Raw genomic sequence first — 24,922 nt, 5'->3', positions numbered from 1 at the left:
TATTGGAGCTGCTTTCTGTAATTACGTGAAATGCTTTTGCAACATAAAGAACAAAGAGAAGGTGATAATATCAGGTTTTGTGTTTTGCAGGCTTTGCAGACATTTCTACAGCTGAACAGTGAAGGATTTTATGATCATGACGTTGACCTCTTCATGTGGCCCTGGAGTTCATACCTTTATTTATTTATTTATTTATTTATTTATTTATTTATTTATTTATTCAGTCCCTGTGTAAAAATAAATAAATAAATACTCTCCAGGCCTAACGAGAGACCTCGGTGCTCTCAGACATTACAATATACTGCTGTCAAAGTATTACAGACTTTTTGTCGGTTTTTGGCTTCTATGTCACACTTACAAAGATTATCAAAGAAATTGTAATATCAGACGAAGAAAACCCAAGGAAATACAAAATGTCTTCTCAAATGTTTATCTATATAAAAAAATAAGCCAAAGAGAACCTGTCTGACAACATGAGGTTGGCTAACACTATGTTCACACTGCATGCAAATGTGGTCCAAATGTGATTTTCTCAGGGTAGACTAAACAACCCAATTCCGATCTCTTCACCCAAAAAAATACGATCTGTGCCACTTCTATACGTGGATCTAAATTAGATACGAATCCAATAGATTTCAAATGTCTGCAGTCACTTTTTATCGGATTTTTACGTAACTGATGTGAGACATACATCATAATTCTGCACCAGCAGAAGCCAGATCAGACATAATGCTTCAAAAAAAAAATATCCTAGTTATGAACTTATGAAAGCAGCCCGTTCCACTGAAGCGCATCACTTCCCTATCCCACCACTCTTGGTTCCAACCACACACCCAAACAGACTTTTCTACAGAAATTTCAGTGAGTGCTCCACTAGAGGCTGTTGCTATTATTGACACCGATTATCGATGATGTGAATCCAAAAGGAAAAACAAAAAGCCGGAGCAGAATAAGCTGTTGAAAAGAAGACAAATCACCAGCACATCTGAATCTCCATCTTTCTCCTCTGCTTTCTGTTTTCAAACCCTCAGACAGGTGGGCTTACTTCAAATCAGCTGGATTTCTTGATGTTTCAACAGAGTTACCTCCTTTTTTTCTCTCTCTCTCGTTTCTGTATTATCTCGACTCCTCCACACTGCTTGACAGCCTTGCTCTGATGTTCCCCATTTTGAATTTTAAGCAAGCCTCACACCCATACAATTCAGCCCTGGCTTATGCGTCTCATCTATCATCTGCCTCAGCCACTCCTCTGTCGGTTAGATAAAGCGGCGTTTGTGCTGCACCGAGACTGTGTTGTGTTCACCTGGAAACCAAGTAAGCAAAAGAAGAAAGGGGGAGGAAAAAAAGTTAAATATCCCTTACAAGATCTCATTGAGGAGTCAGCCTCCTGAAATTGTGTTTTGGGAGATATCTCAGGGTGGTCAGCCAAGCAGATAGGCAGCGAGTGGGGCAGGGGGTTTCTCAGACAGTTCCAGCTGAGCTGCCATCGCCCTCTGATCAAAGTATTTTCAGTTGTAAAAGGAGTCCGCATGACAGCAGAGCCGCTCGTCAACACTCTGTGGAGAAACATGACGCTGCAGGCTTGGCTGGAAGCTGTCAGACTCGGCTCACACCCACCACATCCTCTCTGTTCAGGGCTACAGAGACTTATAGTCTTCTGCTACGGGGAGGATCTCTTCAGGAATCTCACCCATCATTAGTTCAAGTCAGGCCTGACAAATTTGGGGGGGCGGAATAATTTTTTTAGTCCCCTCCCCTGTTCTTTTGTGACTGACAGTCCTGTGTCCCACTTTTCGGAGCTGTGACAGATTCCTCTCACAGGCCCACAAGTGCGTCTGAAAGCTGGGACGATTAAGGAGCTTAAATGTGCTTTGTATTTTGTTCTGTCTTCATTTTTATATGTATAAAAGTATAAACTCAGAGATGAAAATAACTCTGTTAAAATGGATGGTGGTGCTGTAAAACACTGTTGATGAATGAGATTGCAAATAACGATTATTTTTGTAATTGCTTATTCTGACAATTAGTTGGATAAAAGAAATGGCACGTTCTGCAGACTACATTAGAAATACATTAAGGGATGCAAATAAACTAATAATTACATGTATTTTTCAAAATCAAAAATATACATTTCATTGCTGATAATGCAACAACACAGCATTCCTTTAGTGAACACTTGATTATACGTCTGCAGCTAAAAAATACTTAGACCATCAACATGTGACAAGTTCAGCCCTTTCTGCTGGACACATCAATACAGCGTTGAGCTGACCTGTTGATTATTTTTTAGATTAATCGATTAGTGATTGGATAGCAAAAGGTGATTATTAGATTTCATTTTTATAGAATTTAAGCCACATGAAACTAGAGCTACACCACTTGAGGATTTCAAGGGTTGAACATATTTACAGTCAATGGTTATTTTAAATGCAAAATGTTTATAATTTTTAAGGACTTTTTGTTTCATTTCTCCTTTATTGCCATAAGTCTTTAGTAAATAATCAGTAATTGACTGTCAAAGAAAGGTTTGCCACACACTTTCTTTTTTATATATTCCCTAAGTTTGTCAGCTAAACTGATGAACTCATGAGATGCAGAAAGTAATGAAAATAGTGAAACCTTTCACCACCCAAAGAACAGTACCACAGCTGGTTACCATGGAAACTGGACGTAGGCTGCAGGGGAGACATTGCTGTTCCTCTGCTAAGTGCTATTTGATCCATACAAACTTTATCAATGTCCTCTGGATGAGACAAACATAATTATGTTTCATTTTACAATTTTTTTAGCATAGATGGCATAAAGCACAAAACACACTTCCCCTTGAAAAGATCATAAACAAACCTTAAAAAGGGATCATCTGTAAGAGCACAAAAATGTAAAAATATGTCCAAAAGTAAATCTCTCTCCAAACATCAGTCAGATGCCAATGCTATTAAATTCACAGCACATCCATACCAAAACTTAACACATTTAGTTAAGTTATTTACTGCAACACACCAAAGTACTGAGTGAAGTAACAGCTGATCAAAATCTCCACAGCAGACATGGCTCTAGGCAACTGTGATTTCAGTCACTGACTTTGGCATCTGTGCTGCATTCAAACTTTAAAGATATTTATTCAGCCCGGATGGTCAGACGGATTGATGGACGTGTTAAAGGACGGGCCGAGAATCGTTTATTCGCACCCTCGCATTCATTCGCATGCACAGAACTTCTCCCATCAGTCATGAGGCCTGATGGGAGAAGCTGTCTGCGAGCTGGAAATGCCACCGTCTCTTTTACTGACAGACAGCAAAAACAGAAGGAGAGCCAGATCGCCAGGCAGAGGGGATGTGGGAGGAAACAGGTGGGTTTATTTGTTTATGCTTGGCCGTCTTGCAAGTTTCTGACAGAAATACTGCTTGGTGTTTTATTATTACTCCCCAACTCCTTCGACACAAGTCAGAGAAATAAAAATTCCAATTATCATTCCATTCAGGTTTGTCGGGACATATTTAGAAATCATGGACAATGACCGTTATTCACACATTTTTATCTTTTATATCCTTGAGACGTAACATGGGTGCCTGACTTGGGTAGATTTGAGTCACAAACCATCTCAACTGCTTTAAATGAGAGGCTTTAAAATGTTAACAAGAGCAACAAAACAAACACAACTTTCCCAACTGCTGCCAGCAAATGTGAACACACTTTCCTGTCTTAAATGGCTAAAAATGGTTGAATGATGACTGCAACCAAAAGGCTGAGAGTCTCGTTATGTGATCTACTGTCTGAATCTGATTCATCAAACTAAAATTATAACAAAAGGAGATTTTTTGTGTGTAAAGGACTGCAAATTAAAAGTATCATTTTCTTGACTTCGTCCTCAATTATGTTTCACTCCACAGGCATCTTCCAAGGTCACCTAACCACAAAAACAACACTTTTCTTTTGCGTGGTGTTTTTGCTGCGGTCAGGCATTGATCTCTCTATTTGTCTGACTCTCTTCACTCTCTGCTCCAGTCCATTTTTCTCCATTCTGCGCGTAGAGGTAGACAAAAATAAAGCCGCCTATTCTCAGAAATCTCCAAAGGAAGTGCTTTCTCTCCCTCGCTCTCAGACCGTGAAGCCGTGGCTTCAAAGCCAACCTCTAAAAATGGAGGGATAAAAAGCACTCGATATGGCTGCTACTTGGCATCGCAGTGTTGTTTTTTTTGTTGAATGAATCAACATGCTGAGTTACCTGTTAGTACTTTTGACCATGCTGTGGCTTTTTCTTTTGCTCCATGCATGCACTTTTTGCCTTTATCAGTGTGGAACAAAACCTGTCAAGAACAGGCTGCTCCCAAAGGTCTCTCTGGTCCATTTTAACTGCATTTGTCCCAAAATACACGACACTGGGATGGTTTCTTATTCTGTTGTCAAATGCAAAGATGACGACTCTTCCAGATGAGACGAAATTCAACAGGACAAATTCTGATCTAATCTTTATCCTAATAGATTTTTGAGAAATTTTGTTCCTAGTGTCTATTATTTGCCAATATTAGATCAATGTCCTCATCAAATGATTACTGAAGACCTCTGCAACAATTACTTGAAAAAGTGAAATAAATCCAAATAAGTTATAACAATCTGAAGGATTAACAATCTGAGACTCCTTTACTCTTCTAGATTCCTGCAACAGCTAGCTGATCTGTTGAACTAATGCCAACATCATCAAACATGCTAACACTAATATGTTTCTTCCTATTCATAACAAACATCCAAAGTACAAAGTTTAGGTATTATGTTCAAATTAGTACAAGATAAGTTACTATTTGCATATTAGCCAAAAGAACCTGCCATGCTAGTCACAGTTTATACTGCCATTAGCTAAAATTTAACATTAACTATTAGATTATCATGTTAGCAATCAATAGCAAACAATATCTGGTATACTAAAGTCATATAGTATATAGCTAATATGCTAGTATTGTCAGATGCAGTGAGTGAGAGGTGGTGAGGAGAGACGCAGAGACCCAGGTTGTAGAAGAAAACGATGAATTTAATGAAGATGCTCAAAACAGTCCAGATCAGGCAGCACGGCAGAAAGTTAGCACACAGCTAAATACCGGTAGCAACTGAAAAAACTGAAGACGGAAAACTAGAGCTATACCAACACAGGACTTGACAGTACGACTGTGAAGGTATGCAGACAAACTAAGAATGACGTACACACGACGAGGATCCGACAACAGACAAAGACAACAGGTGGGACTAAATACACAGGGAGGGTAATCAGGAAACTAGACACAGCTGGGATCAATCAACAGGGAGGACAGGACAGATCCTCACAGGGAAACAGGACTAAATGCAGAAAATCTCAAAATAACTACACAGAGAAACACAGATCACAACAAGTATTGGCTGAAAGGGCCCTAATAACATGCCAGCTAATTGGACTTAACACTGCTATGCTAGCAGTAGCTCACACAGTCGCCACAATGTTATTTTTTTCTAATGCGAAAACTAGGTTTTTGCCTGAGACTTTTGTGTTAGCTTACATTAACCAACTCTGTCAAATATGCTAGTAGCAGCTCAGAGGCTATGATTTACTGAAATACTAAATTTCCTAAAGTTATAACAAAATGAATCAACTCTAAATTCACTGTTATCTCATGCAGCAATCAGATTACATTCGAAGGCAGTCGGTTGCACTGGACTTTACTTATGAGTATCAAATTAAAGTGGAATTTATACAAATGCCATCGACAATTTTATTCTAAAGCATTTAAAAAATAATAATAAAAAACAGGGATAATTTTTTTCTAATTCACAATTTTCACTACTTTGTGTTGGTCTATAAAAGGAAAATTCTCTCTACGAAAAAGTATTGTTATTTTGAGTAACACTGACTTCCTGCTCTTCAGCGTGGAACATAAATTTATGCATTCGTCATAAATGATCGACAAAGGAGTCTGAAATTCTATTTTTACTTTCTAAATTGGGAGAACACCACCCACTCTCAGATGCAGTGTTCCCGCTTCATTCACAAATTCATTAAAATGCTAAATTAAAACAAACAACCCAGCAGGGGAAGCCCTTGTCTGCCCTTCCCTAAGCTGTGAGGACTCCAGACAAACTGGCCTGGGTCTGAACCTGACCTCTACTCGTTCAGTCGTCTGCAACCTGCAACAATTACAGCCGAGTCTCAAAAGGCAGAGCCACTCAGCAGGTCTCCCAGCAAGCTGGTGACATTTACCCGCCAAAGGTCTTAGGCTTGTGGGGGAAAAAAAAAAAAAAAAAAAGATTAGTGAATGCTGCTAAAAGAGGAAATATTACACTCGGATATTTCCACTGTGCTTATCTTGTCACATAGTGGGAACATATTGCTGGGAGTGTATTCTTGCGATGTGATTTATTTTAGATGTCAGTCGAGATATCTCAAAGGTTTCCTCACCCCTGGAAGGGCTCTGCTTCACCTCAGCTTTCCATAACTGCGGTAAGGCAAAACAATAATTAACCCGGCTTTTTTGCAATCTTAAAATATTCACAAACTCAAGGAATTAAAAGCAATTGAAAACATCGGATCAGTCAAATATTTAGCAGTGAACACATACATGTTGTATGTGTTATAAGCTCAGGTTTCAAGCTCCAATACTTAAGGTTTAATTTATTATTAGAGAGCTAGAAACTGGTGCATGGTTCCATAACAGAAGACGTGACTATACCAAATTATGAATGAATATTGGTGTTTGTCAAATGAGAGTCATTCGGGGGAATCCCATTCATATAAAATGTAATATTTATGAATTCTGATATTGAAGGCTTCTTCAAAACTTTAATATTAAAGCGGCTGAGGTGCCCTTCATGACTTTATAATAACCCACATCTTACTTCTCAGTAATATTATCCAGAAAATAACATATCCAAGCGCAAGGCTAGAGTATTTTCATGCTTCAGTAGCTTTAAGAAATATGTCATATTTTGCCTGCATCTACAATTACCAAAATCCTAATATTACAACCTCAAATATGTGATTAACACCAAGTGGTGCAAAACTGCAAAGTGGAAGGAAATAGATACAAGATTTTCTTTTTTTTTAAAGATAAAAATCTGAAAAGTGTGGCAAGCATTTGTTCTCGAAGCCCTTTGAAAACTTCTTTGAGCTTCCCTGCCCCTGCTAAACGAAAGCCTTCCCAAAGCATGGTGCAGTCATGTCATAATGTGTTCAGATATCCAGGTTTATATCAAATAAAACCCATTAAAATGCAGTGAAGGTGGTTCGTGCAACACAGCAAAAATATGAACAATATCAAGGCAAAGAAATGGTTAGAAAAAAATGCATTTACTCTATTTTTTTCCAGAATAAAAACAGAAGAAACATCCATATTAAATTTTAAGCCACATTTTCGTGTCCCATACCCCACGGCTGTATTAGTCAACAATAATGTGCTCAAGTGCTAACCTGCCTTTTTCAGCTGTGTCACACATTTCACTGTTCAATTTTCATTTGAGTCACGGTGGCGGAAGAAGCGGCGCCGATTCCTAGCATACCTGACTCAGACATGGAGACAAAATGTGATATTTCAGATATTACAGAATCAGAGGAGAGAGAAGCAACAGCTGGAGGTTGCTGAACTCAGCTGAGAAAAATGCTTCCACTCAGGCAGCAGCAGCTTTTTTCTCCAGTAAAAAAAAAAAAAAAAAAAAAAAGCTTTTATGTCAGATTTCTTCTCCAATTTGTCTGTCAGTAGTAATCTCTGAAAATGTGCACCGCACCTAAGATGGTCTGCGAGACGCAGTGTGCACACAGGGGCTGTTTACATTGTGTTTTTTTTTGTCTGGTATGTTGCCTCTTTAGTTCTTGCTTACTACTTTTTAGGATTTTTGTGCTAGTAGCGGACTTTATTCAGTTTGCATACAGGAAGGGGGCAGAAACAGAAAGAAAGACGAAAGAGATCCGAAAAAGGTTCTGAGATTGGGTCAAACCCTGATGAACCGCACTTCTTCTAAATTATGCTTAGTGCTGCCAATTTTCGAGTGAAATCTGTCACTTTTTTTTTGTCTTGAGAAAAAGGTTCCAGCCAAATATACAGAAAGGGGGACGAACGTCAGCTGTAAGGATGATTTCAAGTAGAGATTTCCACTCCAGCTTCAACTCATGGCAACAATTTTCCAAAGTTTACATCTAGTCTCAGATTAAGGCGATGCTTCAAAAGCTTCAGAGCGGTCAAGCTCCACACGATGCGGCTCCTGAAGTGACGGTGATTGCTGTGAAAACCTCCCCATGACTCACAGCTTTGCGAGTCCTTATTTAAGTCAGGATGTGGAGACAAATCCTAATCTTGGGAAGTGGATGTGCAATCATGAAGCGGTTGTCAAATAATATATAAAGCCGAAACTGACTGCTGACACGTAAAGCAGAAATGCATCAATGTGCATGAAATGTTTATATTTGTTGACTTCAGATCCATATTTGCTTTTCAGGACCTAATTGATTACAATTTGCCAAAAGAAATTACAGCGGTCCTTTCTTCCATATGGGGCAGTAATTTTCTCTTACTATCTCCTCCCATTCAATCCCTCACAGTTTTTTTTTTCAGTCCACTGCTCCTCATTTGCATGACAGTTGAGAACAATATTGCCAAAGCAGCGAGACAAAAGCTGCCTGTCTCTGATTTTGTTCTCATTTCTCTCTTTCGGTGCTTCTCAGATAATGAGATGAGCTGCTGTCATGAAAGGGAGGCCCCTTCCCAACCCGCCGTCCAGACTGCAATCCGGAACAGATCCGTTCTCGAGAACTAAATAATGCAAAGAACTGACGCTCGTGTAAAAAAACGCGCTAATTAAAACTTGTATCAATCAATTTTCCTATCGTCGGCTGAGCCTTATTTCAAATAAGTCATTTAAAATGAGCTGATTAGTTTCCCAGATACCAAAATGGCACGAAATCAGAGCATTAGACGTTTGTGAAGCTGACGTGAACGCAAAAACGAGATTACATGCTATGGAAAAAGGGGTGCAGCATTTTCAAACTGCTCTGCTTGAGAATAATATTTGGTACCAAATCCAACCCAACCATGAAACTGTGCTCAAAAGGTTTAAGAAAGTTTAAAAGGTCACCATGCAGAGAAAATGTCATGCATAGCTTTAGGTTAGAGCGAACTGAAAACGTATTGACATGCTGTCAGCCTTTCAAGTCATGTCGGCCTCCATTTTGGCGCTGAGCTGGAAAAAAAGGCACCTGCTGCTCTGCAAAGTTGAGCTTTTGTCTTGCAAAAAGTGGAAGAAATGTCAATCTTCAGGCTGAATTCATAAAATCAGAAACCTGAGCTTACACGCAAGGGTTAGCATCAGTTTGTATTAAAAAGACACAAATCCCATGAAGTAAAATATGTATATTTTTATTGGTCTCTTTCAAATAAGCAGGAAGCATGCGTCAAGGATTTAGAAGGCATTAAAATGTTTTTAGGAGGGGAAAAGACAAGGCTGCCTTCTGTAGACTGAGTTTTAGCCTCAGTGGAGAAAACATAATTAACTTTAAAGAGCATTTAAATTTAAATATATATATATATATGTATATATATATATATTTAAATTTATATATTTTAATATATATATATATATATATATATATATATATATATATATATATATATGTATGTCCTCTATATACTATTTTATGTACAACTTTTCCATCTTAGATCTCTTTAAATCCCTTATTAGACTCATAAACTGCATCAATCATATTCATATCCAGTGTAGATGTGTGAACTATCCATGTTTCTCAGCCTTTTGCTTTGAGTCTCTTTAAAGGTTAAAATGGGAAAAATCCTCACTGGTGGGGGCTAAACAGCAGAAAGCCTTTCTAAAGTCATTATTGATTAAAGAAAAATTCATTCCAGCTCCTATTAAAGACTCTCGCATTGCTCTTGAATTGAGGCGGTTTTCATTACTGGCGAGTCTGCTGAAAACAACATGAAGCGTCGGGAGTGAAGTGGGGGAGAGGGTCAGTGCAACACGCGGCCCCTCTTGTTTCTTATTTGTCGACAGTTTGGAGATTCAAGGTTTTTTCCTGACAGCAGCAGCGAGGGACAGGGCAGCTTGAAGCGGCCATGAAAACCACCCGTCGTGTGCATGTGCATGCAGGAAAGCGAGAGAGCGTGTGAGTGTCTGTTGTCTTTGATGATAATGAGGCAGACAGAAACAGGCTCTCAAGTGAGCTCTCAGTGCCACCTCAAACACGCTGCTGCCGCCGCCGCGTGTTCACAACGTTGACGTGTGTGTGCGTGGAGTTTTGGTTTAGTTGATGCTTGGATGGAAATGATGGACTGAGCGAAACACATCTGATTTATTTGCAAAAATAAATCGGGATGATCAGTGTTCCTGATGAAGAATTAAGGTATTATCACTTTTAGGCTTCGAAATACTGAGCTTTTGGAGTTGAGCTGAAACGATCAATCAGATTAATCTTGGTGAATTGATTATGACTTTAACTGAAGAATAGAGACCCTAAAAGAGGCAATTTGCTTCATCTATTGCAACTCAGTATTTTTTGTGGTCATTTCAGAAATTCGTAAAACATAGATTGTGGATAATAGGACTCTTAATAAATTGTGTAAATCTCACTTAAGGTAGCAAATGAATGTGTGAATGAAGGTTTTATAAGTGTAAATAAATTTCCCTATAGCTCTTCTCACATCTTGACATAGTGCAGCTACAAAGTTCAACATATTTTACTGAGATTTTATATTATAAATTAACGCTGCATGTGGAAGAAGGTGCTCCATGGCATACGTGCAGAAAATGTGGTGGAAATATCACAGTGTCCTTCATCAGCAACAGAAAAACTTAAGTTTTGGAATTGATGGGATGATTGAAAAGCCATCCAGAAAATGCATAAAATGAGCAACTGAATCTATTCCTAACATCTCTTTGCTCAGTTTAAATTGATCTGGTTGACTTTATCTGCAGGGCGATGAATCTACGAGTGCGACCGAGGACATGGTGTGAAATTTTTTTTGACCAAAATATATGCAGGGACCTTCTGATCTCACTAAGACAGAAACTTATGAGCTTATATTAGAAAAGGTGAAACAAAATGCCCCGAAGTAATAAAGTATCTCAAGACAGACATATAAGATATATGATGTTGAAAGATTTTAATAAAAAAAACCAAAAAAAACGCAATCGAGATTCTCCATCATGTGAATGCTGCAGGTTTTCCACAGCTCCCCCACCCCTTCCTCACTAATTAAACACAGTGCTGCTCTTTAGAGTGCACTTCATTTATATTACATTTACATATGCAAATTTTAATCACATCCACCTAATTACAGTATTTGCTGGTTCACCTGTCATTTAGAAGAGGCCAGGCGTTACAGTGTGGGTGAGGGATGAGTGTTCCTGCCTGTCAAGCTGCCAATCTGTCTCTGTGATAGTGGAGGGGCTTAATGGTGCCTTCAGGCCGCTGGAGCTTCTCTCTCTCTGCATCTCCGTCTGCAGACCTTGGATCTGCAACAAGGGGGGAGCGGCGGTGGCCCCAAGGAGATTTGTAGTTTCGATTAAAAATATGTTTCTTCGGCGTATTTTATTTGCAAACAAAAGCAACCTGGGTCGCGCCGTGCTCTGGAGGCTCGACACACTTGCACGAGAATTTCGTCTCAAACGGTGCCGATTTGCAGATACGACACAAATTATGCTCATGGATCCAGCTCTTCCTGTTGCATTTTATGTCTTCCGAGGTGTGGGCTCAGATTTAAAACAAATTATAAACATACGGGCCAATTTGGGTAATTAAGAAGGGCTGTAAGCCAGCATGATGCTTGGTTTCTGTTCCTGGATATCAAATTGTAGTGAAGCAGCTAAATGCAGTCTGCTGGGCCCACTCCACATGATTACTATTTAAAGGAGACAGATACACAATGGGATGGGAGTGGTAGCATTAGGGAGCTCAATTAAAACCCATTTTACTGCAGTAGCTGCATCTCTATTGGCTTCTATTACACATACTTGACAAAAAATATGTTCTACCTTTACAAGAAACTGACATTATCACCTCCTTTATGGGGCCGCATTTAATTAAATGTCTGCGCCTTGTTAGTTCAACAGCCTAACAGTCGCTTCACATTATCTGCGCCAAAAGCAGCGTCTAGTACAAACTAGCCATTTACGATATCTCTAATTAAATCTAACTAGTAAAAAGAGGTTTAATAAGGTCTTTAAAACAAGTTAACTCAGACAAAATCTAATTCATCCTGTTCTCACATACACACACACTACCAGATATTACTGAGCTAACATTTGTCAAAGGTAACTAGAGTTGGCTTCCAATTGTGCAATAAGTAAACAAACTTTGCTAATTTGGTGTATCTACAGAAGAAAGAAAGCAGATAAAAGAATGAAAGCAAGAAAGGAAAAAGTAAGGTCATAAGGGAGGGATGGAAAGAGGGAGGAAGGACACATGGAAAAAATAAATCATCTCACGGCTTTTAGACAACAGCGCAGAAGTACACATGTTCTTCCCTACTTTTATTTCCTTTCTCCACACTGATCGAATACTGACATCAGATTCCACACTTTTCATCAGTTTTCCAGGCTGGAACACTGCTTATCTGTTGAAAAAATATATATATTATTATTATGCAAAATGTAAGTTAAATCCTCTTGCGATAATCTTACACCAGGAAACACAATACCTCAGGAAATGAACAACTCCAAACTCATCTCCTTTTTATAAAGCCTTTATTCAATATTGTTTTTTGTGTATTCAATAGGTTGGACACAAACTGTACAGTGCAGACAAACTGTTTGCATAATATGTAAAGTTAACTGTACATTTACCGACACACAAGGTAATCTCCTTTAAAGGTTGGCACCAGTCACTTTAGCTTTTGGCTGATAGCTGGTGGGGGTTTGCACAGGGAGGATAAAACACGCCACTGCTCTGACATTAGATGTTCTTCGAGCCGGCTTAATATTCAGCGCACAGGTACCCTGTATTACAGAGGGAAAACTGGATATTATAGTATTTCATGCATTGCAAAATGTGTCTAATTTAACCAAGTGTGTGCATCTGGTAGAAGCAAACCTAAAAAAAAATAAACAGAATTCTGCTCAAGTGAGACAAGTGGATTTTAAAGAAATGTGTTGTATAATTTGCAAGAAATTTGATTTTTAAGCTGATTTTAATCCATCACAGTTAAAGGGACACAAAGAATGTGAAAGCTTCATAATCATGCACTTATTTTTAATAATTGTGACGTTTTGAGCCATCGGTGTAAAATTTAGGCATGCATTAGAGTACCTCTGGATTCCTCCTGTTGGTTTCTTTTATTGCGGTTGTGGATTTCCAGTCATGTCCGACGGTAAAACACCTATATGTTCTCCGACTGTGCAAACTAGCAGCAAGATATGAGCCAAAAAGACCCAAGTATCACTGGTGTTTCTTTTGATTTCATAAAATTACCACATGCATAAGCCCCACCCACCCCCACAAACACCACCTCTGCCATCTTTCCTCTTTTCAAATCCATGCAACAAGTGGGAACCGTTCCAAACGGAGGGAAGGACGAGACAGAGGAGGAGGTGACGAAGGTGGGAGTAAAGATCTCCGGATGCTTGATTACACAACAAGCAGAGAGCGACGGCAAGCGCGGTTCCAGTGAACAGAAGATTGGTGGAGGAGGAGGGGGATCAAAGGATATTTGAAAAGTAAAATAGGCTGAAGTTGTATCTGCTGCATGTGTTTCTATGAGAGTGTGGGATCTAAGTGCCTGGAGAGAATGGAATGAGAGAGCTGTCTTTAGATTCAGATGTAATAAGGCAGTCTTTTGAAAAAGGACTAAAGCGGAGAAGAAGAAGAAGAAGAAGAAGAAGAAGAAGAAGAAGAAGAAGAAGAAGAAGAAGAAGAAGAAGAAGAAGAAGAAGAAGAAGAAGAAAAAGAAAAAGAAGAAAAAAACCTGAGGGAGGCCAGCTACATCATAAGCGCTAACCATTACATGTTCCCGTGGCTCTAAAGTGCTCCTGCGCTGCAGTGGTCAGATCACAAAGGGATTTGTGTGTGTGTGTGTGTGTATCTCTACCTCTTTCTTCTCGTGTCCATTTTGTGCCTCCTGACTTGCAGGCGAACTAAGATGGGTACATGCATGCTGCCACGAGAGCATGAGTGGGTACCTGTATGTGGAAATTAAAAGTCACCCTGGTTGCTGCGATTGCTCACTTCTAATTAAATCAGCTGCTCTCTTCCTGTGTGGAGCGGAGTCGCTCATAATTGTAGCCCTGGCACCTGGCTAACCACCAGCGGAAAGGAAATCTCTCAGGAGATGCTGACAGTAATTGCGCCAGTGGTTCTTTGAACTCTGATTAGCAGCATGGAAAAAGAAGAAAATATTGGAGAAGCGTCTTTGGTCAGTATCCAGGAAACCGGGCCTTTTTCTTCATTTTTCCCTTTTTTTCCCTCCGCCTTTAAACCATATTAATTTGTGAGCGTATCCCCACAGATCTTCACAAACCACTTTGGCTTGATGGGAACCCTGGTGTTGCCCTAACAAGCAGAGCCGCTCTGACTGGAGACGTAAAGCTGCTTCGCTAAGCTGGCCAGCAGTAAAAAGGACAAGCTATCAGCTGCAAAAATAAAATCTCACCAAGTACTTTTGGTCCAGTTTCTAGTGCAAATATCCTAGTGCACTTGAAATAAGACAAAGCTAACTCACAAGTAGCTTTTCAGCAAGATATACACTGTAAACAATACAATAAGTTGGGTTTACAGTTTAACTTAAGTTAACTTAATAAATCTGAGTATGTAGTATTTTCTAGAAGGTAAAATGTTTTATTTGTATCTCTGCTCAAACTTTGACAAAACAAGCTACTTTTTGTGACAAATAAAAAAGTGGTTTAATTAATTGCTGCTGCTCATGGCACATTGCATTGTGGGATAGCTTGTTGGCCAGTCAAATACTATACTTTTTTGCATGGACTCAACTTAATCTATTTATCCAAGAGTTCATGCCATTTGTTTATGATGAGCACAAACAACAAGTTGACAAGAATTACGTCATGTTTACTTTAAATCTTTCATTAAACAGAATGTTTTATTTTGTTTTAAGCCAATAATTCCTTAATACTGATTAAAAACAGTGCTAGTTCCAGTAGCAAATTATTTCCTGTTAGACTTTTTTCCCCCATGTTACATATGAAATAATCTGCAAGTAGAACTGGAACTTTTTTTTTTATCAATGTTAAGGAATTATTGACTTAAAACATACACCTATATCTTCCTGAAAAGTTACTTGTAAGTTAGTTTTGTCTTATTTCAAGTGTACTAAGATGTTTGTGCTAGAAACTACAGCAAAAAATACTTGGTAAGATTTGAAGGTTTTGCGAGTGTCGCGTAATATTTGAACAAAAACAGTCAAATCACCTCGTATCATGTCTGACAGACAAGGTTCTGCTTAGAGACGGACAGCTGAGACAATACAAGACACAAAAAAAATAAATGGGAGTATACCGACTTGAAAATTATTTGTACCTCTGAAACTTTTTCACATTCTGTCACCATGGATTTGTTCATTTTATTGTTTGTTTGTTGTTGTTTTTTTGTTTGTTTTTTCGCAAAAACCCAATAAAGCTGCGTTGAATGAACTCACTTTAACTGATAAAATGTTTTGAAATCTTTGCGTGACAAGATGTGAAAACATTTAAGGGATATAAATAGTTTTTCCAAGCCACTGTATGTGATTGTCAGGGTTTATTTTATCTTTTTTTTGCCCCCAACTGTGACACAACAGTTAATAAATAAATGTTATATCCACATTTCTTTGACATGAGACGAGCACAGCACCAGACTTTTTCCTCATTAACATTATTCCATAGAACATTAGACAGAACGAAGCTAAAGTCAAACTTTGAGGGTAGAGAAATTAAAGAGCCACAGCTGGATCTTACAGCTTGACCCAAGCTGGGTTAATGAGAGGCACTCGCTTTGCCATTTCTTTTCATTTTCCTCTCCTTTTTTTATTGTCTTTACAAATTAGCACAAAAACTGGTTTATATTTCATTAAGCCCCCCCCCCATTTAAAGGCGAAAAGACAACACCTCGGTGACCACATCAGTCCCAATGATGGCTCATGTAATAAGATGTGCTGCTCGACCACATTTGTGCATGAATGCGAGAAGCAGCTAATGAGCTCGGCGGCGAAGGAGAGAAATTACGTGGTGTACGTGAGAACCGAATCTTTGAAATGTCAATTGGAAACACTGCGAGGTCTGTAGCACCCGGCTACGTCCGACTCAGATAAACAACGTCCGCGCGCGCCGCTTCACCTGCTGAACAGATACAGACCTGTTGCCAAGGCTTGAGACGCCGCTGCTCGTTTGATGTGCGAATGAATCACAGCAGCCTTGATTTCTGCAGGGAGGCTGCTTTGTCGCGTTGCCGCTTTGTAGTTGTGGCAACGTCGACGAAGGTCATTAATCTTCCGCAAACAGGACAGTGTTTCAATCATCTGATTAAAATGCAAAAGGGGTTATTTTGGTCCAAAATTGAGATTCAAAGCGAGAAGGGATACACAGTGTCTGTTTTAATTGCTTTAATAAGCAGATCCTGAATGCATTAATATGCGCCTGCCATTAATCTCAAAGTGGGATCACAGTATGACAGTATCTCCTCCTGGGATATCTGGAGGAGGAAGCGACTGGCGTCTAGTCTTGCGGTCAAAGAAATATGAGGAAACAGAAAAGTCCCAGAACAAACTGGCTTTCACAGTGAGAGGTTGGCTTTAGGATTTTTTCTCACAAACTCAAGTGTTACTTTGGGGATTTCAGAACAATTAATTAACTACTGGTGTCAGTGAGAAAGGGCTGGTTTAAAAAAAAAATAAGGTAAACAATTTTTTAGAGTCCTTTTAGAGAGATGCCAGAGAAAGTGTAAGAATTATCAGTTTTTTTCAAGCTTTATGAAAAAACTGAAAGAAGGCTTTTACTTTTACTTCGCCTACATTTTATTCCCTTAAAAATATATGTATTATTATTATTACTGGCTGTTAGGAAGGACTTAATGTCTCATAGATAGTTATTTTTAGGAATTATGAGGCGTTGCTGGATTACAAAATAAATGAACCTCCATTTGTTTATGACCAGTTCTGGTCACCAGGCACGTTCTCAGTGCATCTCAAGTAAAAATCACTGCAGTTCGGCATCTTTGCAGCAATACAAATACCTGTTATAAATACACATAAGACTATGTTTTACACTTCAAATTTACTTGTGAGTCCTGATATGGTGGTATTTTGAGTAAAAAACAAAAGCCACCATTAGATCTCACATTGGCTATGTAACGGTAATCATTAAATACATTTAAGTCGCTTTTAAGTTTGAGTTTTCATCAGTAAATGTGCAGGCTGGTTTATAGCCAATTTGTAATGGAGGCGGAAAGGTTAGAGCTGGAAAATAAAACTTGGATTGTACATTCATGCAAGGCCTAAAACTACATGCGGGAACTGATCTGCTTTTCTTTAAGCCACTGTGGATCAAAATTATACATATGACGAAAAATAAGTACTAATAAACAGTTTCAATTGGTCGAGTTCAGAAATAAATAATTTTTGTCTGGTTTTGCAGTTGTGTGGATCGGTGACGGCCAGACTGCAGCCGAAAAAGGCACCTACTGTTTTAAAGTGTTAGGAGGAGTTATCAGTAATTGAGGAAAGGAGGGTTGCTGTAATTCCGGAACAGACATAATTATTTGACATCAAAGCAAGTGAAACATGAAAAATGGAATTGAGTAAAACTGAGTAAATGAGCAAGAGAGTAAACACTGGGGGACTTTCTGAAATAAAAATGCCTGTTTGTGATGTTGAAGCCTTTCACTTTGGCAGGTAATTCGGGAATTCAGATGTATTTTTTAATGTGGCACTTCTGCTCCATGTCTTTTTTTTTTTTTTTTTGCTTTTCAAAATAAAATATAAATAGTGTAATCAAACTACTTCAACCCCATCAGAAGCACTAAGTCCTAAGTCCTGTAGACGGAGTTTGTCTTCGACCTTCTTGAAAGAATTCAACTTAAAAAGAAACGAGGGAAAATCCAAAAAAAGTGTCTTGTGCTCCGCAGCTGTTTTCCTTTTCATTCACAGTCTCATATAAAGGCTGCAGGTCAGCTCGTCCCTTCACCATTTCCTACCATGTTTCACACGTGACAACCAACATTTTTACCACGTTTTACACATTTTGCATCTCGTCTTCTGGGCATTTTGGTGAGATAATATTTGTAAGAATGTGAAAAAGATTTTTTAAGCAAGATTTTTTTATGCTATAAATATGATAGGAAAGATCTGAAAAGGCTTTTGATTTAAGAACCTCTAATTTAACAGATGAATACAGGGACATAGCTAAAGAATCTTTTCTTTTTTTTTCAAATTTTCTTAATTTTAAATGAGGTTTTAATTGTAAATAGCAAACTAAATGTGAGAATTAAAGCAGGTCAAAGGGATTCATAACATATGACAACTATTGTGATACGGGAAGAGGTCGGTATAAAACGGAGGTACAAAATGGCAAAGGGGCGACAGGACAAACAAGCCGAAACAATCTGAAAACTGTGCTAAAAGCAGAACGTAAGCTCAGTTTTAAGAATCCACAAGCAAAAACTGAATCAGCAGTAACAGTCTGAGAACATCTTATAAATGCTACTTCATGGGTATCAGCTGATAACACTTTAGGACCTTTAAATTCATTTCAACGTCATATAGTTAAACTCTAAAAATCCTGGACTATTAACCTGGATTATAGTGGTCCCAGTAACACAGGCTCTTTCCACGTTCAAATACCCTGTTTCTTCTTTTGTTTTCAAGTACTTGGGAAGGCAACGAGTAAAGGAAAAAGTCTACAAAAGTCCTCCTGGCCGAGGACACCGTTTGATCATATTAATCTAAATCTGCTACCCTATGTAAACACAGACTGCTACCAAGGTGCTGCAGCACCTGCAAACTTTGGATACACACCTTGCTGCTACAAATTGGGAATTCGTTATAAATCATCTTCACGTGAAGACTCGTTTTGTCTTCTCTGAACTAGTTTTGTGTCTTCTCGATGAGACGTGTAGTGAGGGAGACGGCGAATGGCGAGTTCACCGTATGCAACGTGTCGTTTCCTGATGTGTTTTGATGTAGTTTAAGTACAGAACATCCTGTTCCAAATCCTAAGTGATTGATGATTAAGCTTTCCCCTGAATCATCACTGTTTGGTATTTAAAATGGTCTTTCTCCGGTGTTTGCTGATGCTTTTAATGTATTTAAAGATCGAATCCAAGCGGTCGATTTGGAGTGGAGCGAAGTTTGTGTGGATGTGTGTCTGCGGCCTGGAGCAAGCAAGTAACAGAAAACTTTCAGCAGAGGAAAGCAGGAGCTTCGATAAATGAATGAGTAAATAAATAAATAAGTGAACACGGACTTTTGTTTTTTTTGATGTCCTTTAACTGAGAACTTACGCCACTGTCCCATTTCACCCAGTTCAGCAACCTTCTTAACGGGAGCGCCGTCCCCCTGGCGCCGCCCCACACCAGTGTCCAGTTGGCTGAGGTCCAGCCCCTGTCGCTGTCCAGTCAGAGCTTATAGCTGTTTGTTTGTTTTGTTACCTTTTCTTGCATTTTTTCTTTTTTTATCTGTTTTTTTTTTTCAAGAGCGCAGCAGCAGGGCAAGTCTGTGGTGCTTCCTGGCGTCCAGTCAGTCGGCCAGCCAGGCAGGCAGGGAGGCTAAAAATGAGAGGTGGGGTTATGTCTCCTCCTTACTGGGTTTGCTGACTGGTTTGCCGCCATTCATGACCACAGGCTCACAGGTTGTGCTTTTAGAAGGCGGGCCCCCTGCGAGTTTAGGCACCGCCTCTCCTACATCGTGCAATGATGGCTCACGGTACATCGCAACTATAAAAGACAGGAAGAAGAAGGGAAAGTTTGATTTAGAACATAAGAAAACGAGTAAAAACAAACACAAGTTGATTTTTTTTACCTTCTATGGGCTTAGGCAGGAAGTGTGCAGCTGGTTTAGTCTTCTTCACCCTGTTGCCTTTCATGATCTGTCCCTCTTTGTTGAGGCCCAGAAACCACGCCCGGCCCGACTCCTTCTGTCTGTACAGCATGGAGCTGTAGATCACGTAGTAGTTCTCAAACACCGACTCTTTAAACTTGCATTCAGGTGTAAACAGTTCCTGAGGAGACAGAGATCGGATTATTTAATTGCTTTTCCTATAAGACTTCATTCTCCTATTACGTGAACTTTATTGTCATATGACTTTATTTTCGTATTGCTATGACTGTATTCTTGTAACATTATGACTATTTTTGCAAAAAAAAAAAAAAATCTTAGGCTGACTCATATTTTTGAGAATTAAACGGATTTTTGTTCATGGTATTTATATGAACAAAAAGCACCCCATTCTTTTTTCCTTCGACATCTACAAACCAGACGAATAAAAAACAAAAAAAACAGCAAGCAGACTGATTCCTGTGACACAGAGCTCAAAACAGCTCATCCTACCCACCCACATCTGCTCGGCTGCTAGGTGTCAAAACTCTCCTCCGTGGAGCGTGTTTCAGTGCTGGGACATGGTGTTATTCTAACTAGGGGAAAAAATCCTGTCTGCCAGTGCTACCGACTGTCCCTGCAGCCACGAGCAGGCCGTCTGATAGCATCGTCTTCCTTTGAGAAGGTCAGAGATGAAGCAGCTGTGAGTATCTGGATCTCAGATTTTCAGAATGCAAATCAGCACGAGTTTGTTTCTCAACGTAGTCCGTATCAAAAATATACTGATGTCTATTTTTTTAATTTCTCGATCAACAGAAGAAAAGTAAAAAAAAAAAGTTATTTTGGTACCAAAATCATTTTTGTAATGCATGTCCTTCTTTTGCTTCTCCGTTTTTGGATATCGCTTACTTCTTCATACTTCTGCAAATACTTTCCAATTTCTAGTTATGAGTAAAACAAGCTTTTTTGGTCGAAGTAGCAAAATACATAGTAACTGCAACAATAACAGCTTAATTTTCTCAAAATAGTGAGAAAACTAACCCTTTTCAGAAACAAAAAACACAGGAAATAAAGAAAAGAATTAGGTACGAGTTACAGACTGAGCCATACAAACTAAAGAAAGGTGGAAATTGTATGACGAAAACACATATGAAAAACTTTGATGATTGAGGTACTTACAGGAGCTAACTTTTACAAGTGTTTAATTTGGTTACATTGCTTAATTATGTATTTCAGGATGAAACTCAATCACACTGATCTCTATACTAAACTTCATTTAACCCTGGCAAATTTATTGACATTAAGGTTTTTGGTTTGTTTTGTCAGAATATCTTAAGCAACACCTTTAGAATTTGTAATAATTATTTAATGCTGCGACAAAAGAACTAACACGACGAGACGGCTCCTGCCAACCCAAACATGCACTCCCGCGGTCCCAGACTGGAAAGTGTTCGTCTCTGCGCCGTCTCTTATTGGTTCCTGTAGGCCTCTTGCCAGATCCACAGACGCATTGTCATTCAGCTCAGGTCTGTCGGTCCGAGTCTCATAGCAACATGAGGAAGAGAGGCGACACTGTAGCTGTGGCAACCAACCAGCGCCGAGAGGGAGGGGTCAGCGGGTGTGCGTCTACGGGGAGGCCTCCGAGATAAACACAAACGCATAAACACTCGCATTGGTAATCTAACAGAGCAATAATGTGCCACATCTCATGCTCTACCACATCCACTCACGCTAACAGAGGAGTGACACGGTTATTAAAGGTATAGGCGGCTCCAGGCGGATCAGACACACACTTGTGGCTCTGGGGAATGAGCGGAGGGGTATGAAATGTGACTAAACCACTGCTTGGCAGCAAAACACAAGACAGGTGATAATGAATGAATAAAACCTCAATTTCTTTTCCCCCCCGTCATGAAAACAAATGATTTTGATTCATATCAACAGAGCGGTTGCTCCCTGAACTGCTTGCTATTTTTCATTCGCGGATTGAATAACCTAATTATAAATGTATTTAGTCCTGACCTGCAACCCTGGATTCATTATTCATTTGCTTAAGAAGAATGGTCTTTCCTGGTGGCCACGAAGCAGTGCCAGAAACTTATTAATGCTGGTCAGTTAGGTCATGCATCATTTAACAGCGCTTTTAGAATAAAAGAAATGTGATGTCGGAGGCAGCGACAACTCCTCCAAAGCGTACTCGGAAAAAAGAATAAGTGAACTGTAAGAATGAGCCGGGATGAAAACCTCCAGGCGTTACAGGTGAGTCATTCTCACAGAAGCGCCTGCCCGAATGCGTTTCTGTCGTCGTTTCTAAATAGCTATGTTCACAAGCTGCCCACAGAAAGGAGACAGGCAGAAATGAATGAAAGAAATGGAGGGCGGGTGCGTGTGTGTGGAGGGAGAGGGATGGAGGGGGGGGGAAAAGGGTGGAAATTGGGACATGAAGGAGAGGGGGAGAGAGAATAAATCACCAAGTGAGGAGGACGACGCCTCCTGATTGGAAAAACAGCAGGGGATTCTCTCCCTCCCTCCCTGCCTGCCTGCTCTTATCTTTGTATTTCTCTCATCACTCTTTTTTTTTCTCTACAGCGATGCGGTGCGCACACGCATGGACGTCGTTATCTTTTGAATTGCAGTCTCTAACATGCATGCACACCAGCCATGATCAGCCAGGAGATCCCATTAGCATGTTAGATAACGCGCCAAAACCCTCTAAATCAACACAGACGGCACTTCGTCCCTCGTCAATTATGGGCCTAAAAATAACAAATTCATACACAAGAAGGAAAAAGTAATCTCAAGTTTTGGCACAATGCATGGAGGTACTAATAGCACAATTTGCTAACTGGACGCATAGCAGTACGGCGGTTCAAATGTGAGAATGTTTCATTCAATTTACATTCACAGCACAACAATAAAGAATAATAAAGTTGCTTTTATTTTTAGTAATCTTTTTGTAATTTTACCTGAGTTACAAATGAATAAGAATAGATGATCCTACCTTGTTTAATGTTGCTACACTCAACTTTCTCTTGACGCCTTTGTGGTTGTAATGTGATGTAAAGCTAAAAGTTCAAGGCGTGTGAATTATTTTCATTTCAGTAAATCAGCTTTGGCTGATTGTGGTTTTCTCTATTCCTGTTCAGCAAAATGTTTCTAACAAAGTTACGTCTACTGTTAGACTGATGAGATTTAATTTGTTGAGCAAAATGAATGGAAAATATAAACAACAATACTTCATAATTATAGAAGCTGGGAGCATACTAAAGCCTTAATCACAGTTGTGCGTTAAGCTAATAAAGAATGTAAGCAACATCATTTTAGTGTGTATAGTTAAACCACAATGCTTCATATTTATAAATATGTTACATAAAGATGCAAAATTGGACAGGTGATCAATATTCTTGGATGTTTTTATGCATATTTCAGATTTATGCAGTGAAGACATGAAGAGAATAAACAAGTCCAAAGTTCCTTCATGTATTCCAAGCAATGAACTCCAGACTTTCCCAAAATTAAGGACTGAGAACTCTAGGAAGTTACATATTTATATTTTAAAATTATTTTGTTAATGAAAGTAGTAAATTGGCCCTGATTATTTCCTTAATTTTGGGTGATTGGATGATACTTACATACAAAACCAATCTTTTCCACAGAGACTTTTCACACAGACAAACAAAAAAATCATCTGTATTGGCCAAATTTGGAATCAGCCAGTGAGGCTTTTTAAAAATCGATGATCGACTAGAAAACTGCAATCGGTGCAGCCCTATATCAAATTATTTCTGATATTGATAAAGAGAAAACTCAAAACTAGAAAGAAAATAAATACAGGAAGGAAAACTATCAAGGATGAAAGAAAAGAAAGGAAGACAGTTGAAGGACAGAAAGAAGAAATGACAACTACGTCAATGAGATATGAAATAAAGTTGAGAAACTTGAAGCTGCGACAAAACCCCCCAAACAGAATCTCCAGACGGCGTAGGAAGCCTGTAATTCTCATCACAAAATGACATTGACTGCTTTGTAAATGGCATGTGCAAACATCTATTTGAGCTTTATTGACCAGTGCAGAGAAGATTTGGTTTGACTTCAGGTGAAAAATTGAGTTTATTTTCATCCAGGGTCAGAATTCACACAAGGGAGATTGCTGAGCAAACACCTGTTTTTCACCAATGTTTTAGTTTTTTTTTTTTAAAGCCTCAGTACCAAAGTTAATTTAGTTCAAAATGCATTTGTTCCTCCTGTTCTGTGGTGCTGTTTGTGTAATGATACTTTACGCAACTGAGCCCACGAACGGACGTATGCGCCGTATGTTCGTCTGTGTGCGTCTGTTTGTGTGCACTGTTCAGCAAGTGGGTGTGTTTGTTTCCAACACCAGTTATTATCACAGCACTAATTACCCAGGGGGATTCTGGGTAAAAAAAGAAAAAAAAATCATTCTACAGAGCAGAATCCCAGAGAGAAAAGTGGAAGCAAAGGACTGGAGAGAAGAGAGTTTGCTTAAGAAAAGAAGAGGAGTAAAGAGTTCTTAAGAAAGGAATGACTGATTCTGATCTGCACTGATCCAGCTACTCTAATGAAGATCTGGCTTTTATTTTGGGTCAGCAGTAATGCAGCTAGCATCACAGGTGCCTCTTAAGAACCTGTTTAAAACTAGCCGGCATTCAGAGGGATCTGAGGTAAACTACAGTATCAGTGGACAAACTGAGGCGGAAATGCTGAGGCTGCAAGTGAGCAAAACCGTAACTCACACTGAAACTGTGGAAAACTGCAAGGTGTAAAAAAATATTTCCCTGGCAACAAATTAAAAGTCGAGATGCTTTTCAGTTCATTCGGTACCAAAGTTGAGCATTTTCCCGACAACCTGTGGGGGGAAAAAAACAGCTAATTTTCAAACCAAAAGTAAAAATAGTTGGGTAAAAGTTATCTCTGGACTTCCA

The 24,922-nt window shown here is 39.2% G+C and overlaps 1 protein-coding gene across 2 annotated transcripts in view; it reads right to left on the bottom strand.

The window, feature by feature from the left end:
* Nucleotides 1-17,030: 17,030 nt before the first annotated feature.
* LOC106905396 (fibroblast growth factor 14-like) overlaps nt 17,031-24,922 on the bottom strand; it is a 49,286-nt gene continuing 41,394 nt past the window's right edge. For both annotated transcript variants that reach the window (XM_014970236.2, XM_014970242.2), the window contains exons 4-5: nt 19,965-20,163; nt 17,031-19,879 (exon numbers count right to left, since the gene is read on the bottom strand). In XM_014970236.2, coding sequence (XP_014825722.1) covers nt 19,731-19,879; nt 19,965-20,163 — 348 coding nt within the window. In that variant the 3' untranslated portion in view covers nt 17,031-19,730. The remainder of the gene's footprint in view (nt 19,880-19,964; nt 20,164-24,922) is intronic.

This window comes from Poecilia mexicana, unplaced genomic scaffold (genome assembly GCF_051168715.1).
Source record: "Poecilia mexicana isolate PSO_F unplaced genomic scaffold, ASM5116871v1 scaffold_2, whole genome shotgun sequence".
Lineage (NCBI taxonomy): Eukaryota > Metazoa > Chordata > Actinopteri > Cyprinodontiformes > Poeciliidae > Poecilia > Poecilia mexicana.
Note: the sequence above shows the minus strand (reverse complement) of the source record. Positions and strands in the feature narration are given on the sequence as shown.